Source organism: Artemia franciscana, chromosome 9 (genome assembly GCF_032884065.1).
Source record: "Artemia franciscana chromosome 9, ASM3288406v1, whole genome shotgun sequence".
NCBI classification, from domain to species: Eukaryota; Metazoa; Arthropoda; class Branchiopoda; order Anostraca; family Artemiidae; genus Artemia; species Artemia franciscana.
This window is the reverse complement of record NC_088871.1, coordinates 49,348,712-49,367,570: the sequence shown is the minus strand read 5'-3', so window position 1 is coordinate 49,367,570 and position 18,859 is coordinate 49,348,712. Positions and strand designations below refer to the sequence as shown.

At 36.1% G+C, this 18,859-nt stretch overlaps 1 protein-coding gene across 1 annotated transcript in view; it reads right to left on the bottom strand.

The window, feature by feature from the left end:
* The window catches only part of LOC136031509 (uncharacterized), a 305,780-nt gene that overhangs the window by 58,590 nt on the left and 228,331 nt on the right, over positions 1-18,859 (bottom strand). Inside the window, exons 44-47 of the mRNA XM_065711175.1 lie at positions 18,258-18,439; positions 13,702-13,852; positions 6,269-6,443; positions 356-540 (exon numbers count right to left, since the gene is read on the bottom strand). Coding sequence (XP_065567247.1) covers positions 356-540; positions 6,269-6,443; positions 13,702-13,852; positions 18,258-18,439 — 693 coding nt within the window. The remainder of the gene's footprint in view (positions 1-355; positions 541-6,268; positions 6,444-13,701; positions 13,853-18,257; positions 18,440-18,859) is intronic.

The following is an 18,859-nucleotide window of genomic DNA, read 5'->3' as shown; positions in this document are numbered from 1 at the left end:
GAACTCTGATCAGAAAGCGAGCAAACGACTTATTAATACTTTGCGCTGTCCCACGTGTTCCCTCAGTCCAGTAGGACACCAGATCTGAAGTATTTTATAGTTGTTTTAGTTGAAACGGTCGAAAGGTCTAAAAAATGTGCCTACAGGGGAAAAATCGCTCATTTTCCATGTAAACCCAATGGAAAGGCTCCTGAATATGTGAAAAAAAAACCATTGAAAACATAGCCTTCATTTGCGTTGTTAAAGCAGAGCCACGCAAAGATTTTCAATCCGTGTTTATTTGGAGGGGACAAAGTGCCCTCCAATAACTCCAAAGAAATGCAATAATTAGATAAATACTGCAAAAATATCTTACCTTTACATCTGAGTAGATCGTTGGAGTCCAATTCAGACTAGCTGTTAGGAAATGAGAATTATTTAGAGCGATATGACCTCGTATTGGAATAGTTACACCGTCACTAGCTAGGGAAACAGCACTAAGGGATATTGTCTTATCATCATTCCATTTGTAAATCAGTTCAAAAGTTTCTTCTTGAGATACTGAAAATAATAAAATAAACAACTATAGAATCTTTAGGTATATTTTAAGGTGATATAATATTTAATAAACTTTGGAGGAAGCAACACAGCAGCAGTAGTGTGTAGTTATAATCAAAAAAGTTCCCTATTAGGGGGTATAAATCACACGCATGCAGTTTTGGGCCTCTATTTTCAATTTCTCCATGGAGAGAATCCTTCAAACCAGCAATAGAGAAAAATCACTTTTCCACCTATAGCAGGTTCAGTCAATATAATAAATACTATCAAATACTACTATATTAATGTTTACTATTTATTACAAATCGCTACAAACACTTCCTTCTTCTTTTACTTCTTAGTATTTAACCCACGACAGAGTCTATTTGGGACTTGTATGTTTTTTTCGCGCGTTAGATTATTAGGGGGTTAAAATAACACGCATGCAGTTTTGGGCCATTATTTTCAATTTTTCCATGGAGAGTATCCTTTAAACCAGCCATAGAGAAAAATCATTTCACTACCTATGTCAGATTTAGTCAATATAATATATACTACCTAATACTGCTACACAAATCGTTAAAACGACTTTCTTCTTCTTTTTCTTCTTAATATTTAACCCAAGACAGAGTCTATTTGGGACTTGCATACTTTCTTTGTACTAGTTTGAACTTGTTTAATTTAATGAAGGAAAGTTTTCTAAATGTAAGAATACTTTTGAAAATCTGTTTCTGCTATTCTGGGTTATGCAAATATTTTAGTGATGATTTTGTTGTTGTAAGGCTTCTTAAAAAAAAAGGTGGATTCTGGATGCCAGTAGTAAGTTTTGTCCTGTCCTTGTTGCCAGGTACGCCTGCAAAACGCAGAAGCGCAGAAGGTAGAGGACGAACGTAGAAATAAAAAAAATTATTTAGTAGAAAAATTTCATCTTCGAAATAAAAAAGCTACACCGTAAGTTGGAACAGCATATCAAGACAGTCTCAAACTAAGACCTTGAAAAAAGAAATAAAACGAGCTACTACAGTTCTTTAGAAACAGCGACTACAGCAACTTAGGTGGCTGGGTCACATAAATCAAATTGAGAAATCTTACGTGCCAAAAGTTGTCCCTGAGGGAAAGATAGGAAGAATACCTAGGGAGAGATGGCATGATAACTTTGAAAGTGACCTCTCGCACTAGTGAACACTGAACGACCAGAAATTATATAGGAAGCTGACTCCTGAACGTACACAGCTTATAGCGATACGCAAAAGGACGTCCTTAAAAGAAGTAGTTAAGTCAGTGATGAGGCTTGATAATGATCCTCGTATGTGCATATTGTATGCGGTCTATGGCCTCATTACTAATCGGTTCCACCCCATAGCACGGTTGGATAGGATATTTACCCGAGGAAGGGGGTACATTACGAAGAAATGCATGTTGAATCAGATTTTGTACGTTTACTCGTATTATCTGGACAAATATTTCTCTAATTTAATTAGTTGATCGAGATAAAAATCGTACCGTGATGACCGCTAATCTATGTTGAAAGGCGTCTGAGGGGGAGAGAAAGATAACTCACAAACAGGATAATTAGCGGTCTTTTGTGGTTTGATATGCCTTATAGACATCGCTTATTCTATGGTTTATAGTATTTATCATCAGCTTCTTTTTAAAAGAAAATAAGGGTACAGAAAGCATATTTAGAGTCGGAAAAGATTTGTTGTTTTCGGAGGCGCACGTTGTACTTTAGTAACATTTCTAGTGTTAGATTCATGGCGCAGAATTCTATTGGGCCAAATACTGAATTCTTTCAGGAGCTATTTTCTGTTTATTTAATAGTCATTAAATGATTAAATTGATGTCATTAATATCACAAATAGAATTAATGCCATTGATTTTTCACTGACCATATAATTTTTTATAGATCAGCAGCCCAAAGGGTTTCCCAAATGTGAAGAGATCATAATGAGACGACAAGAGCGGAAGCCATCGCTGAAAAAGCTTGGTACCATGTATCTTGAGCATGAAATATTTTGAAGTCAATGTTGATGCCAATAGCCTGTGGTTTGACATAGACATGTTCTAGTCATAAGATGTGAGCTTCATCGTATTCAGGTACTCCTTTAAGTTTGTTTCTTTCAGACTTATTTCTACTTGTAACATTCTGAAAAGGCACAAAAAGGGCAGAACTTCCTATTAGTTGCCATGAGAATAATTACGACGAATAATTACATGGATTCCTTCTAAATATCAAATCTCATTAAGATCCGGTCACCAGTTTTTAAGTTAAAAATACCTCAATTTTTCTAATTTTTCCAAATTAACACCCCCAGCTCCCCCAAAGAATAATTACATAATTACAATAATAAGACTCAATTACAAAAAGTAAAGGCATAGTACTTTTCCTGGAAAAACTTGCTCACACGCTCATTGTCTCTATACTTCTCAGAGATAGGTGACTTAGAAGATATATCCTCCCTACCTCCTTATTTATTTGAAGGGCCTCTTACTGAAAGTTAAAATATTCGGGCCTAAAAACAAACTCTTTGAGGCTGAGATAAAATTGGATTTTTAATTTTTTTTTTACAATTTTGAAGAATATTCTTATAACATAAGCAGACCATGAGGAAAATACAAGAAACTTTAGGAAACATTATAGGGATATCAATATTTTTAAACTTAGAGAGATATTCAGTTTCCGATTCGTTTCTGCAAGATGCAAGAACTAGGTACAAATGATTAGGTACCTATGCCACTCATTTGCCACTCATTTTATCAAGAAATCTATTGAGCTTTGATTCTTCGGCTGGACCTGTAACAGCTGTTGTAGAGGTTGGCCATCTACTCTCTTCTGATTTGAAAAAAAGAAGAAAAAAAGGTGAGAATTTCATTCTCACCTCTGCTCTGTTTTTAGTTGTATTTGTTACTGGGGTTGTATTCATACTGGATTTGTCCTCCTACCAAGAGAGTTAAGAAGAGGGGTAGCGGCACAGCGGTTAGTGAATAATTCTTTTATCCCAAAAGCAACAAGGAGTCTGAAGATAAATGGCATTGCAAGCAAAATATTGGGGTTAAAAATTATTAAAATCTTCAAGTAATTTTCCAATTAATTCGTTTTGTCTCCCCCATTTTCTGGTTTAAATATTTTCCGCTGTCTGGTTTAATTCATATCTCCCAAAATGATTGCATTCCATTGCTTTAAAGGAGTTGCTATTTCAATAAAAAAATCTGCCATTTTTCCCGTTTGGGTTGAAAAAACAAACGGTTATCAGCGTTTTGTGACTATGTTTGAGCACAGCTGTATACACCTTATTAGAAAAATCTTTCGAAGCAATTCAATTGTGATAAGCTTGTTCCAAAAGGATACTAGCACAAACTTCTTTTCAATCACTACTACTATCTTACTCTACACATTTCAAAACAGGGATGCCTCAAATTTCTATGATCATCAAGATTTTTCCCGTATAGGCATACTACTATTTGCACCACTCACTATAACTCACTGAAGCACCAAGCCGCTTGAAGCCAACAGAGCTGCGCAAGCTACCCCACCGCCCTAATCTATTCAAAGGTTCACTCTTTAACCCCTCAAATAAAAGTCCTGTTTTCTTTAAATCCTTCCTTATGACCTCTTTTTATGCCATTCAGGGACAACCTGCCTACCGTTTGGCAACAGATAGATGGCAAAGTATAAAATCTGGCAATAAGCCATCCTTCATCCGTAAAATGTCTCCTAGCCATCTTAACCTTTCTTTCTCGGCCGTGCCCTAACTATCTCAGCCCTGGAAATTGGGATTGAACCAAATATCTAAAAGGTATTCTTAGAAAATTCCTCTACAAAACATTTAATTTATCTAGTTATTTGTTTAACAGATAATTTTGCCCCAACTTGCTGTAGTTGCACGAACTTTGTATTTGAGAAGTATTTAAGGTTTTATTAAAATAAGTTTCTTTACTACCCATAATCAGGTTCCAGGTAGTAAGCCTGTCTGTCAGTCACCTAGTGTGGTAAAAATGCAAAGCATCATTCGCCGCGACCGTTTGTCCTGGTTCGGTCAAGCCTATTATAGACCTGATAATTCCTTTGTTTCGAGGTCACTTAATTGTATGTCACTCCTAAGCTGAAAAAAAGTTGCGGAAGCCAGTCGAAATCCTAAATGAATACTGTCAAGTTCGACCTCAAGCCCATTGGTGGGTTCAGATGACACCGCAACCGATAGAATCCTCCAGTTTTGAAGTTATTATCCCTTTAACTCTTGACCGCACCCAAAAGAATACAACCATCTGTCACGTCCGAGCGCCAGGAATAGCTTGTGTCCTGATTCAAGTGAAAGTAAGCACAGTCTAAAATAGTTAGTTTTTTATTTTTTGTATAATGTAGAATTGTGAGAAAGAGTAAAATTTTAGTGCAAAGAGAGGGCATTGAGGAGGGGACATCCCCTTTCACTTACGGGATAATTTCTAGTTGTTTGAAGTTTTAATATCGCTCCTTATTTTCATTAAAAAATAATTTTTTTACTTAATTTAATCTTGAATCATTTGTCTCAAAAGCGAAAAAAAAAAAAAAAATGGAAGCAAGCACCCAAAATTCTGAATGATTTTTATACAAGATGAATTGTGTATTAAAGTAAAAACTAGCAATTAATTACTTTTTTTAGACTTTTATCATTGGTCAAACTTGCAACTGGACCATTCTAGAGAAATCTCTACCAAAAAAGGTCAAGATTGAAGATATTAAAAACGTTAAAGCTAAAGAAAAGCGAGAAAAACTTAAATGTAAGAAATAAAGAAATTTCTTTACAATTTAATTAGCTAATATCTATTAAAATTTATTATTTATAGCAATTTTTTGAAGAACTTTTGGGTCAATATAATTTCTCGTGCTTTCATTTCATAACTACTAAGAGGTGTTTTCGAAAAGCAACAAAAAAATGGCTAATTATAAGGGCAGATGGGAAACTGGGGAAGAAATCGTTAAAATCTTAATCTTAAGTTTAAAGGAAAGGGTCGAACGAGAAGAAACACTTTTAAATTACGCACAAATGAGGGAAGTAAAGGGAGACATTTTTGAAACTAAAAGTTTTCAGGGAAGGGACATGGGTCCAATGACTCAATTGTTGAAATATTTGAGAGAGAGAAAGATGGATTTATTAATATAAGTAAACAAATCAAAACAAGCAAAAGGCCCAAAGCAAAGCTTGTTTGGGCTTACAACCCCAATGCACATACAAATAAAAATAATACGACAAAGGAGAGGAAAATTAAAAAAGAAAAGAAAAAGAAAAAAAAAGGAAAAGAAAAGATCTAATTTGGAAAGTTTAATTTGGATGCAAATTAGTTCTCGAAGATACTTTGCGGGTGTATTTTAAGAAAAGTCTCAGCCAACTGACTTTAGCGGAAGGAAAAATTAGATCAGGTAATACTCATCGTGTTACCTGTTCCCTTTCTGGACTATATACATGCATAGGAATCAATGTCTGAGTAAAATTGAAAATTTTATGCGTAAATGCGGTAAAAAATGGCCCTTTTTCTGTTTTCTGTTCTGTCGTGTACTGATTAGCTTTTAAAGAAATTATTTTCATGTTTTCTGTCTTGTGTTTTCTATATAACTACTGTCTTACCTATTCCATCAAGGACCGAGTAAGTTCTAAAACCGTGATTTGTTCGTTAAACTAGGTGGTAACTTGTTGCCCAAGAATGCGCTTTTCGTCTTTAAAATCTTAAATTTTGGGCCAAATTACAGTTTAAAAAAACGCGCTTTTTGACTTACCTGTTCCGTTCTGTACTGAATACATTTTAAAGAATTGATCAGGAAGATCCATATATTCAATAGATTTGACATTCACAGTTTTGTCGTTAAAAAATGACTTCAAATCAGCATAGAATTTTCCACTTTCTTTTTTGAGGATTGCTTCTGAGATGAAGTTTCCTTCTGGAAGCTCTGCCTGAAAAAAAAAAAAATGGAATCCAAACCAACAATCTTCATTTTTGATGACTGATTATGTTAAGGTGCTATATAAAAAAGACATAATATCTAAAGGTATATAAAAGCCACATGAAGCTACATAAAATATATAAATATAATATATAAAACATATAATATTTAAAACTGTATAAAATATATAAATAGCTGTTTTCAGCAGCTCCTTAGGTAGTACAAAGAAGACTTTGTTTGATGTCTTTCGACATCCATAACTTTCTCCAGCCCTTAGCCCTCCCTTATAACGTTCACGGTCCTTGGCAATGACGGTCTCGGCCATTCGGCTCTAACGAATGTTGACTTACATAGCTTCCATATACTTCCTTTGGTCAGTACCGTTGGCAGCTCAGTCGTTTGGGCATCGTATGCTTTTTATCATGGTGTCCCACTTTTTAGCAATTTCGTTATTAATTAATTTTAGCTTACGGTTTTCTAATTTGTATTACCTATATCCATTTCCGTTGTCACAAAATTGTTCTTAAAATTTATTTACAATTATATCTAGGGTAGTTTAACTTGTTTTCAGTGGAAACAGAAAAGTGTATAAGCACGTACTAACAAACACTTAAACATACACTCTCCATATAGATAAGGCCAAGACAGATAGTGTGAGTGAGTGAGACAAATCTATCATAAGCCTTTCTTAGTATTGTAGAAAAATGATTTCATTTGACTTGTTGATAGATAAGCTTATAGGTCATCCATCCGTCCATACATCCATTCTACTCCCGTACACCTGCGTTTGGAGCGTGCCTTTGGAAAGGCACACCTGCCTAGAGTCTCAGGCAGGATTGTATAAAAATGATGTATACAACCAACGTTCGTGAAGGGATAGTAGTTGTAGAACAGATAATGCCGATTCAAAACTTATATATACGTCTGAAAGAAAAACTTTAAAGTTCTTTTCTGTAGTGACTCAAGTTGATCGTTTAGGTAACTTGTGTCGTTGACTTGAGGGCCCAATACAGGACAAGCATACTCGAGAGTTGGTCAGATGTATGTAAGATAAGCCGTCTTAAGTTGGGACACAGAAAAACCGAAACGACGTAGTAAGATAAGGGTACGCATCGCAGCATTTGCCTTTTTAGTGATTGTATCAACACGAGGACTAAACAAGCAGTCAACGATAAATGTTACACCGAGAATTACAGCCGAAGATACACTAGGACACGGTGGAGGAGGACTGACAAAGTCCTTCTTAAGAGGATCAAAGCCGAAGAATTTTGGTTTTTCCTTCGTTGATTTGGAGGTTGTTGATAGTACATTGGTCTTCAAAGTTGCTCATTATTGCAACACTGAATTGGGGAACTGCCTTGGAGTTTCAACGAGATATTTCAGAAGAACTCACAAGTCATCTCCGTACTTAAACTTGTCCTCAATCTCAGAAAGGACAAAGTTTATAACTGCTAAAAACAAAAGCGCTACAAGTTTCGTGCCTTGTGGAGCGCCAAACAAGAGCTCAGCCCATTCAGAGTTGGTGTTCCAGAGAAAAGGCTGCAGACGCACTGGAAACGGTCTTGCAAAAAAAACAAAACAAAAAAACACTAAAACAAGAATATGCTTGCATGCACCCTTTGCGCGTAAATTCGTCACAGCTATGAAATGGCGAACAAGGTCAAAGGCTTTTCGGTATTCCACCAGGAAAAGATCGACAATCGCACTTCCTCGGTCAAGCCACTCGACAATAGGGTGATACATTCTCATTAAGTAAACAGTTGTTCTGCTTCCTTTCAAGCATCCGTACTAATATGGGTCAAGAGAAGGAGAAACCTGTGACATAAGCTCACAGTAAATAAACATTTCTGCTACTTTAAGACAGGTTCGTGGTTATTGAGATAGGTCAGAGTTGGTCACAAGATTTGGGACCCTTCACTTTGGGTAAGACGCAAACGTACTCTCTCTTCCACGCACTAGGGAATACTTGCTCTTGGAAACACTGGTTAATAATGGAGGAGAGCGGCTTGGCAAGGAAAACAGTGAATTCATGTAACAACTTTAAAGGAAGCTCGTCAAGGTAGGACACATAGCTCCTTTTTAGCTTTTGAAGTTCCTTGTAAACGGCATACTCAGAAGCTTCACCTACATCATCAATATCTGCTATCTGCTTCAGTAATGAGAGACTCGATTTCTGAACTGATGGTTTACATAAAGGTGCTATAGATGCCAACAAAAAGGAGTTCAGTTCCGTAACTGATAACAAGGAACCATCCTCTTTCAATTCCCATACGCCACTGGGTGTCGCTTTACCAGGAATTTTTTTACTGACGAAAGCCATTTATGTGGATCTGTCGTATGAAAGGACATAATTTTGCCCTTAACGTATTGTCTCTTCGTTCGCAAGTTTGGTTTGACAATATGGTTCAGCAACTCGGAGGAAACAACTGAATCGCCATTGCTGTGAAGGTGACAGTGAGTCTTAATTAGATCCTTTAGGTCGCTTGTGATCCATGGTTTATCAGTATCTGTAACAGTAATGACTTTAGTAGGGAAACAAGCATAGAACTTCTTTTGAAGTAGGCTATTTAGCTTACTGACTTTGACGTTGATGTCCGACACGGAGCAAATGTCATCACATTCGTAGTTGCCGATCCAGCAACAGAGCGTAGGAATCGAATCTCTTGTTAGTGGTCGTATAGTAGTTTTGACTTGTTTAGTTTTGTGGATTGCTGAATTTACTTACCAGAAATTTATGAAATGATCGGAATTCGAGGGGTCCAAGGGACCACGGTGCATCATAGAAGTCTGTATGGTTCGTTAAGATCAAGTCAAATATGCTGCCACTCTGATGGATCGGTATTGCGACAGCTTGCCGCAAATCCAAGACACTGGAAACCCCCTGTTTGTTTCTTTTGTTAAAGTCATCAACAATCAAAAAGGCAGGAGAGCCGTAATTTTGGCGCATTTTGTCTACAAAAAACTGTATGTGCTCAATAAGTTCTTTCCTTTTTCTGGCAACCTCAGGGCAATAGACCGAAGCGACTATTATACACGAGAATCTTCTTGATAAATGTGATGGTTTACACTCCGTCCACAATATCTCATGGTCGAGTCAATTGGATCGCTTAACAGCTTTGACAGTAGATCGTCCCGAAAGTAATATCCTACACCACCTCCACGACGATTCAGGCCACGGTCACGACGAGTATCAAAGTAGCCATTGTAGCCTTTAATGCACACTGACAAAGAAGGAATGTTTCAGAATTCACTTATTATTGCGATTGAGGCGTTGTTCTGCTTGATAACAACTTCGAGTTCGTCGATTTTATTGTTCAAAGAACATGCGTTACACTCGAGCATATTAGGCAGCTTTTGTTTAGCTGAAAAACACTGAGGATGTCATCTACATTACTTTACTGATTTTCCTGAGCACCGAAATTAGCAGTCGCTAATTTTTCGTACAAAAATACATAAATTTAGCAACAATTTTTTTTTGTTCTATATTGGAAGCTTCCAGATCCCTTTACGTTTACGTTTTCAAGCCATTGATCGCAACATTTTTGAGACTAAGCAAAAATAGATACATTCATGAGCAATTAATGCATGAAATCTCAGTTAATTTAAGCATTAAAAAGATGCAATAACAATAATTTAGCATTCAAATAAATCATTACGATAAATTTTCTAGGTATTACAATCTTCAAAAACGATGCTAAGTGACCTTTGTAAACAACAACAGTTAATTCTAAGCAGAAATGAAAAACAGAAACAGAAGCAGCAATAAAACAAACTAAAAAGTTCATGAAAACAATCTACAGTGAATAGAATGAAAAAAAAGAGAAAGAAAGAGAGAGAGAGAGAGAGAGAGAGAGAGAGAGAGAGAGAGAGAGAGAGAGAGAGAGAGAGAGAGAGAGAGAGAGAGAAAGAGAGAGAGAGATAAAGAGAGAGAGAGAGAGAGAGAGAGAAAGAGAGAGAGAGAAGGGGTGACGATTACGAGAAGGGATAGAGAGGAAAGAAAGGAGAGAGAAAGTCTTAACTGCCCTTAAATTATTTAATAACCACCGATTTCATGAGTTTGTCAGCATAGAAGCAATGTCATGTAAGTCAGTAGTCCGGCAGTTAGTATAAAAAATCTATTGACACATGATCGCGTAAAAGCTGGTGCCAGACCACCTGTAGACTTGTGGCCGTATGTATACTAGGATCTAGTAGAATTTCTTTTGTTAATAAATATCACATGAACAATCCCGAGAACAAAAATATATAAAGGTAACCAAAAGTAGTTATTGGAACCGGATGCTCCACAGAAGCAGCTGTTCACAAACTTGTATGGCGCATAGAGCAAGCGATGGGAATTAAATAGCGTGCCTTAGGCGCATCTCTTGACTAAGAACATTTGATAACGCCACTTTTGAAAATAGAACGTCACTTGATAACGCTACTATAGAAAAATTCATGGAAGGAGGGAAAATAGATAAAACTATAAAATGCACAATTCCTTGTTGCTCAGAAACTTAGAAGTAGTCAAGGAGTTAGGGCTTAAAAAATATTTTAAAAGCTATTCTGAGAGGCTGCCCTCAATGAGGGGTGAGTTTTCCTTTGTGTATGTGGAACCTTAACGATACTAATTTTTTGAATGCATTAAATCCGTATTCTAGGTACATTCAGGCGTATACTGACGATCTAGTGTCTCCTGTGAGGCAGATGTATGAAAACTCTAGTGGAATTAGGACAGCACATGCTCAACACGATTTGGAAACGGGTATAAAATCATAGAATGCGTTTTGCTCATGAGAAGAGCGAAATGGTAGAATTAACAAAAAAAGAAATTCGAATATTTCTTTTTAATTTTTTGAAAATGAGTTCAGAGTTTACTTATCCAACAAAATTCGAATATTTCTTTTTAATTTTTTAAAAATGAGTTCAGAGTTTACTTATCCAACAAAATTTACATTGCGAGCAACTTCAACATAATATCTCCCGTAACGCTCTATAGCAAGGAAGGAAAAGGAAATAAAAAAAAGAAATATACTAGCATAAAATAAGAAAAAAACGATCTACCACCTCAAAAATTCCCAAAATCACAAGCTAGGGAGGAGAGAAACACATGATTTCAAACCAAAAAAACACTAAAACTAAAATAAATCATGCATGAACATCCAAATCCAATCAGAGACATCAACTCCAGGAAAGACCAAAAAAACTGAAAAAAACTCAGTTATTAACTAGAAATCCTTTGATATTCTTTCCGAAGATTCTAAACGAGTGGCAGTTTGGTGAGAGCATGTTTCAGATTATATTACAAGCTATCAGGGTGCTGAAGTCAGACCACAATAGTGGAGTATGAGGATTCTAAAGTTGCTATAAAGTGAGAAGATAACAAGATTATCTACAATAGAAAATAAGAGATAAAAAAAGTAATATTGTTCCAAAGGGCAACAGGAAGGTGACCATACAATTGTAGAAAACGAGGAAAGCAAACGACAGAAAATAAACAGATTTCAAATCAAGCAAGGATTTAAATGCAGAACCGTTGGTTTCCTGAATAATAGTCCTTGCTTTATCATAAAGTCTTGAAAGTGCCGTCAGTGACGGATTGACATATTGTCATGACGGTTGACATGACGGTTGACATGACGTCAGGGAAAGGTTGACATCAGAATAACGGAGAAATATGAAACAAAAGACTAAAAACGCCATAAAAAAGAATTCTAAGAACCGACCCTGAAAATATGCCTTTTGGCTTTCTTAGGATTCCAAGACTCCTCGAGCTTCTCATCTTGATTAGGTCAATTAAAGATTTTCATCAAGCAAGATGCTAGAAATCGAGCATAACAATTTGCAGCTCTATTTAGAAAACCTCCTCATATGTATATTTCATCAAAGCCAGGAAAGGCCTTTGAGACTCTTGAGGAAATGAGAAAACATGACTTTCCAACAGTTAAAGCAAGATAACTTATATCAAACCACAGGATAGCTCTTTCAAAAATGGGTTGTCTTCTTTGAGCAAAGATCATATTTACTTCGTCCGGCTGTGCCGAGATCACTGTCATCAGCAGCATGGCGATCCGATATCTTCCGAAAAAAAGAGAAATATATGGGAATTGTAATTATTCGTCAGTTGAGCTGGAAAGCCCACTGGGCAGAAAAAGCACAGACAATTACAGATTCCTTAAACCATTGCCAGAGAATGGAGGGGAGAAGCTGGGGCATAGCTCCAAAAAAGATCCCAGCATATATGGCCATTTCAATAAGGGTACAAAAACTTGCTGGCCTAATGATCACATCAGTGTACTATCGAATCACCACGGCATCCATCAAACTTTGTGTAGGACTTCAACCTATAGAGAACTTTGTAGAGAAGAAGCAATGGAGTACTGCCCAGTTAGGAGAACTTACAACGGTCTTTGAGGGTGAAATGTTTGTGATAGAATAGGCAGCTAAGAGATTGCAGCAATTAAAAAGCACAGGTTGGAATACTTGAATCATAACTGATAGCAAAACATGTGTTAAGGCTATTGAGTATATCAAGAGCAAACAAAAAGTGAATTGGAGCACTATGAAACCTTGAACAGGCCTTGGGACATTCAGGGGTCAGAGATATAAAATTGGCAAATGAAGCAGCTAAAGCTGGACTACAAAGACTTGCCATCCTATAAGACAAAGGACTCTTGAGAGGGCGGGACTAAATTTGCACAGAAAGGTTGGATGTAAAAAAAAAACAAAGGAAGCAATTCTAAAGTTTAATTCCAAAGTTGAATGTAATAAAACAAAGGAAGTAATTTTAAAGTTTAATTCCACCCTGACTAAACATCTTAAACTTGGAAGGTCAGAAATGCGAATGATTGTTTAAGCCATTATAGAAATCGGCCATTTTCGGAGTCATCTTACTCGGACTGGAAGAGCTAATTTCCCAAATTAACCAAAAATAGTAGATGGCCGTGGAAACAAGAAGATATCTAAAAGAAGAACTTCTGACCGGGATTAGATACCGACTGGAAATATTTCATAAGGTGTATACTAGGCTGGAAGATATAGTTCTGAAGCGGAAGGTTAACAGCAGGCAGAATATATGATAGGAAAATTTGTCCCTATCAGTTGGTTAGTTTTTCAGGGGGGAGGAGTTGAAATAACGGACCCCTGTGGTCTGAGCTTCGACTCAGTCTGTTGTGTCTTCTCATAATAATAATAAAATTAACCTCTTTTGTTTGTAAAATAACCACTTTCATGCGTCACAATTAATAGAAATAAGGAGATTTTGAATAAACTATATAAAAAATATTTACCTTGTAAGACATTAGTTTGTCATTTTCTCTTGAAAAAATCAATTGCCTCGACGATTGGTAGACGGAGTCTTCAAACGAGTGAGAAGCGGAAATATTGCACGAAAACTTTTTCAAGTCCAAAAGTAAAGACTGGTTGAAAGCCATTTCAAAGCTGTAATTACAGAAACATTTTTACTCATAGTTGAAACAAGAGATTATGGCCAAAAATAATGGCTTGTATAATTATGCCCATAAATAAATAATTATACCTATAAATAAATGACTTATCTCACAATTTTTAGACAATCATTTGAAAAATAAGACAGATTTTCTGGTGGATCCTCATCAATCGATTTTATTTGTAGATGTCATTGTATTGCGAGAGCAACACTTTGGTTTGCCTGAGCAACATGAAGTGTTGCGGCAACCTGTCTCCGGCTTCGCCGAATAAAATGTTGCGAGAGGAACACTTTGGTTTTGTTTCTTTGCTATCGGTTAAACGCTGAAGTTGTCAGCCTATCGAAGCTTTTGAACTCTGGATCAAAAGCTTTTGAACACTGGAAACAAATAATAGGTGCACCAAAGAGTAAAATTTGCAAACCCCTCACTACCGAAGACGATTATGAGCTAACAACTTACCTTTCCTTACAAGTCCCCTACATGTCTAACAATTGGTATCGGTTTATTTTTGGTTTCAGTGTGTACCCTAATACTGAAGTTGTCAACCCCTTGAAACTTTCAAACTAGTATATCTCATGAAGGAATTTTTGTATCAAAAAATGGATGAGATATACTTTGATCAGCTCATCAAGAGCTATCGATTGCCGTCGAAAAAATTCTATCTGTCTTAGTTCAAAAGTTGATTTTTTTTTTGCCGTAGGCCAACTTTCTAACGTCACCACTTAGAAAGGAGCAAAGGATAAGCTCGAACTTTTTTTTTTAACAATGACAGAACTTTTAAAGTTTAAGAGGTACATCTGGTAACATTTCTCTACCTCAATCCCAAGTCCGAAAAAACAAATGATAAACCCAGTGAAAATCACGGCAGCACTTTCGGACCAGTGAGAAAATGCCGCTTTTTTGCTTCTGTAAATTTTTCTATTTATCACTCAAAGAAGATATATTGGCTGTGGGGCCGGGTAACTGCCGAATATATTTAACACTTATACATTTTAGTCCATCTTCAATTTGAAAGCGGTACCTGCCTGCTTGCCTGCTAGAACGGAGCTTTCCACTCGAAAGCAGAAACATGCTTTGGTGAAACGAAAGCTTGGCTGCACAACTTCAGATACTCCTCTCTGACATAGGCTATATAACTCCACTTCATTTCGCACACCATAGGCTCTGGCTCGTGGACAAGCGAAACCATCCTTTTTAGCCCCAGGCAAGAGTTCTGCGGAGCTTTCCAAAATGTAATGCCATATTCATCAATCTGGCCTGAGGTCCACACTTTCCGTAAAAACCGCACAGGTTAGACCCTTACCAGTTTCCAGGAATAAGCCGACATCAGCGGCATAGAAAAAAAAAAAAAAAAAAAAAAAAAAAAAAAAAAAAAAAAAAAAAAAAAACGGGACAAAACCAATGTGTTGCTCTTGCAACACAATGACAATAAATTTATTATTGTCAAAACCATAGCAACCGTGCTATGGAACCGTGCTTATTATTAGAAACCATAGCAACCGTGCCAGTTGAAACTGCATCTTCGCTTTTGAGCACCATCTGCTCATTACTGAAAACATAATATATTTTAATCATTATTTCTTTTATAATGTTCATAAATAGAAAGTTGCTTTGACTCAACTTTGAGAAAGTGGAGGAATGAATATCATTACATAGTAAACAGTCAGTCTACCTTTATTAGTTCTTTCCAGTAATTGTGTTGCGAGAGCAACACTTTGGTTTTGTCGTGTTTTTTTTTTTTTTTCCTAGCACCCCGATTTCAGCTTATTCCTAGAAAGTGGTAAGGGTCTAACCTCTGCGGTTTTTACGGAAAGTGTGGACCTTAGGCCGGATTGATGGATATGACTTTACATTTTGGAAAGCTTCGTAGAACTCTTGCCTGGGGCCAAAAAGGATGGTTTTTGCTTGTCCTTGAGCCAGAGCCTATAGTGTGTGAAGTGAAGAGGAGTTGTATAGCCTACGTCAGAGAGGACTATCTGAAGTTATGCAGCCAAGCTTTCGTTTCATCAAACCATGTTTCTGCTTTCGAGTGGAAAGCTCCGTTCTAGCAGGCAAGCAGGCAGGCACCAGTTTCAAATTGAAGATGGACTAAAATCTATAAGTGTTAAATATATGCGACAGTTACCCTGCCCCACAGCCAATATATCTTCTTTGAGTGATAAACAGAAAAATTTAGAGAAGCAAAAAAGCGGCATTTTCCCACGGGTCCGAAAGTGCTGCCGTGATTTCGGCTGAGTTTATCATTCGGTTTTTCGCACTTGGGATTGCGGTAGAGAAATGGTATCAGATGTGCCTCTTAAACTTTAAAAGTTCTCTCATTGCTAAAGAAATTAGAGTTTATCCTTTGCTCCTTTCTAAGTGATGACGTTAGAAAGTTGGCCTACGGCAAAAAAGTCAACTTTTGAACTAAGACAGATAGATTTTTTTTTTCGACGGCAGTCGATAGCTTTTGATGAGCTGATCAAACTATATGTCATCCATTTTTTTGTACAAAAATTCCTTCATGAGATATACCAGTTTGAAAGTTTAAAGGGGTTGACAACTTCAGTAGTAAGGTACACACTGAAACCAAAAATAGGCCGATACCAATTGTGAGACATATAGGGGAGTTGTAAGCAACAGTCGGCTGTTAGCTCATAATCATCCTCGGCAATGAGGGGTTCGCAACTCTTACTAGTTGGTGTACCTATTTTTTGTTTCCGTTGTATTTGATGGTAAGACCAATTTGGTTCCAGTGGTAAGACATGTAGGGGACTTGTAAGTAATAATCGGCTGTAAGGCTACAATCATCTTTAGCAATGAGGGGTTTGCAACTTTTGCGAGTTGGTGTACCTAGTATGTATTTTAGCATCCTTACAGATTAACAACTTCAGCGTTTAGTCGCAGCGAGGAAACAAAACCAAAGTGTTGCTCTCACAACACTTTACTCGGCGAAGCCGAGCAAAGGTTGCCGCAACACCTCACGTTGCCCATGCAACGTAGATCTAGTTTTGCTTGTTATTGTGATTTTTCTGTTGTGTTTTTTTGTTGTTGATATTTTAACAAATGGAAATAAACTGCTCGAAATAAATATTACCTTAATTTCAGCACAAATGACACTTCAGTCTTCAGAAGGTTTAGGCCTTTAGAAGACGTTACTTCTTCGTGGTAATTTCTATTTGTTTTAGGCTCTTACGCATTATAATTTCTGCTCGTGCTGGGTTTCCAGTTATTTTAAACAAAATAGAGTAAGCCATAGGCTTTCTGTTGTTGATAGGGATGTTTATTCATTTTGAATTGTTTGACTTTACTTATCCTTGCCTTTGATTTAATGTAGCTCGTTACTTCTACGTCAAAAACTTTTTTTTTTTACTTTTCCTGGAATTAGTATTTATATATAAAATCAAGGAAATATTGTTCCAGGGTGAAAAACCTCAATAATTTCCACCTATCAATAGGTAAATATATTAATGTAATAGAATTGAACTGAAGACATCACCTTTTATTGCACAATAAAAATATATAGACTGCATTTACTAAAATACAAGAAAAAATAAATTATTTTGACGGATCTATCATTTATAGTTTTGAAATATGTGCTATGGTACAAATTAAGCTATGGATAAAAACTGGCATTAAAAAGAATATGCAAATAGTTTTTCCCTAAAATACGATCACCTTGGAAATTTTACTTGTGTTTTCCAACATTCAATAATATTTTTTTGAAAAGCTTTTTTTTGTGTTTCTAGTCACCATTTGCACCGTCTTTCTGATAAAGTTCGGCAAGTGGGCATAGTATCAAAGTTGATCATAGTATCAAAGTATAGATATCATAGTATCAAAGTATCATAGTATAGATAGTATCAAAGTATCATAGTATCATAGTAAAGTGGGCATAGTATCAAAGTTGATCATAGTATCATAGTATCAAAGTATAGATATCATAGTATCAAAGTATCATAGTATAGATAGTATCAAAGTATCATAGTATCATAGTAAAGTGGGTATAGTATCAAAGTTGAGATCCAAAAAAAAGGAAAAAATAAAATAGAATTGCAAAGCAAGGATGGTGGAGTTCTGACATATGAAATTTTGCTAGAGGGTAACCTCTAGCAAAATTTGATGAACGTGTATTTTTATTCAAATTTTATTCAAAATTTGAATAAAGATGAACGTGTTGTGTCTAACTTTTCCATCAAGCTATTTCAAAAGATTCTGGCTTTTGTCTTCTTGAGTGGAATTTCTATGATCTGATACGGTATTCAATATGATACATTAGGTTGGTGGCCTGTAAGCTACATTTAGGATGAGTTCACGCTAATTTACTGAAATTAGTTGTTAGAGGTGAGGCGAAGTACAGCAAGGGCTTTTGTGTTGCATTAATATCCGACTACTCATTATAATTTTATGATACTCACTTGGCTTTCGGCAGAGAGAGACTGAAACCAGAGTTTTGCTTGAATTCCCAATACTTAGTGCTTGAGCCAAAAACAAAGTTCTGCTTTAAACGATTTCCAATGCCTGGCAAATATCTCAATTCACTAGTACTTCGTAAATTCCCTAGTCGATCTCGGAAAAGAGAGCCTTCCAACAAAATATCCTAAAATTGGTTTTAAATTTGTTATTTTATTTAATAGAATAATATCGTGGTTCTATACATACAAAATCTTTGTCCTTCCATCTGCCCTTCTAGTGATTTAAAACTAAACTATTCAAGCTAGAAATAAGACTGAGAGATTTAAGCTTCAAGATTTTCCCAACACGGAACGGCTCTTGAAACTGAAATAATTTACTAGATTTGATAGATAAAGCTTTCTAAAAAGTAAACAATTTTTTGACACCCTAAACATACTAATATCCTCAATTGGTTATTTTTAATGTTGCTACCATTTCTAGATACCGTATTTGTCCCATGAATACTAATACAAATTATTACTGATCTTTCTTTAGAATAAAATCGAATAAAAACAAAACGAGTTTTTCACCTGAAAGTGTGGATCAACATTAAAACTCAAAACGA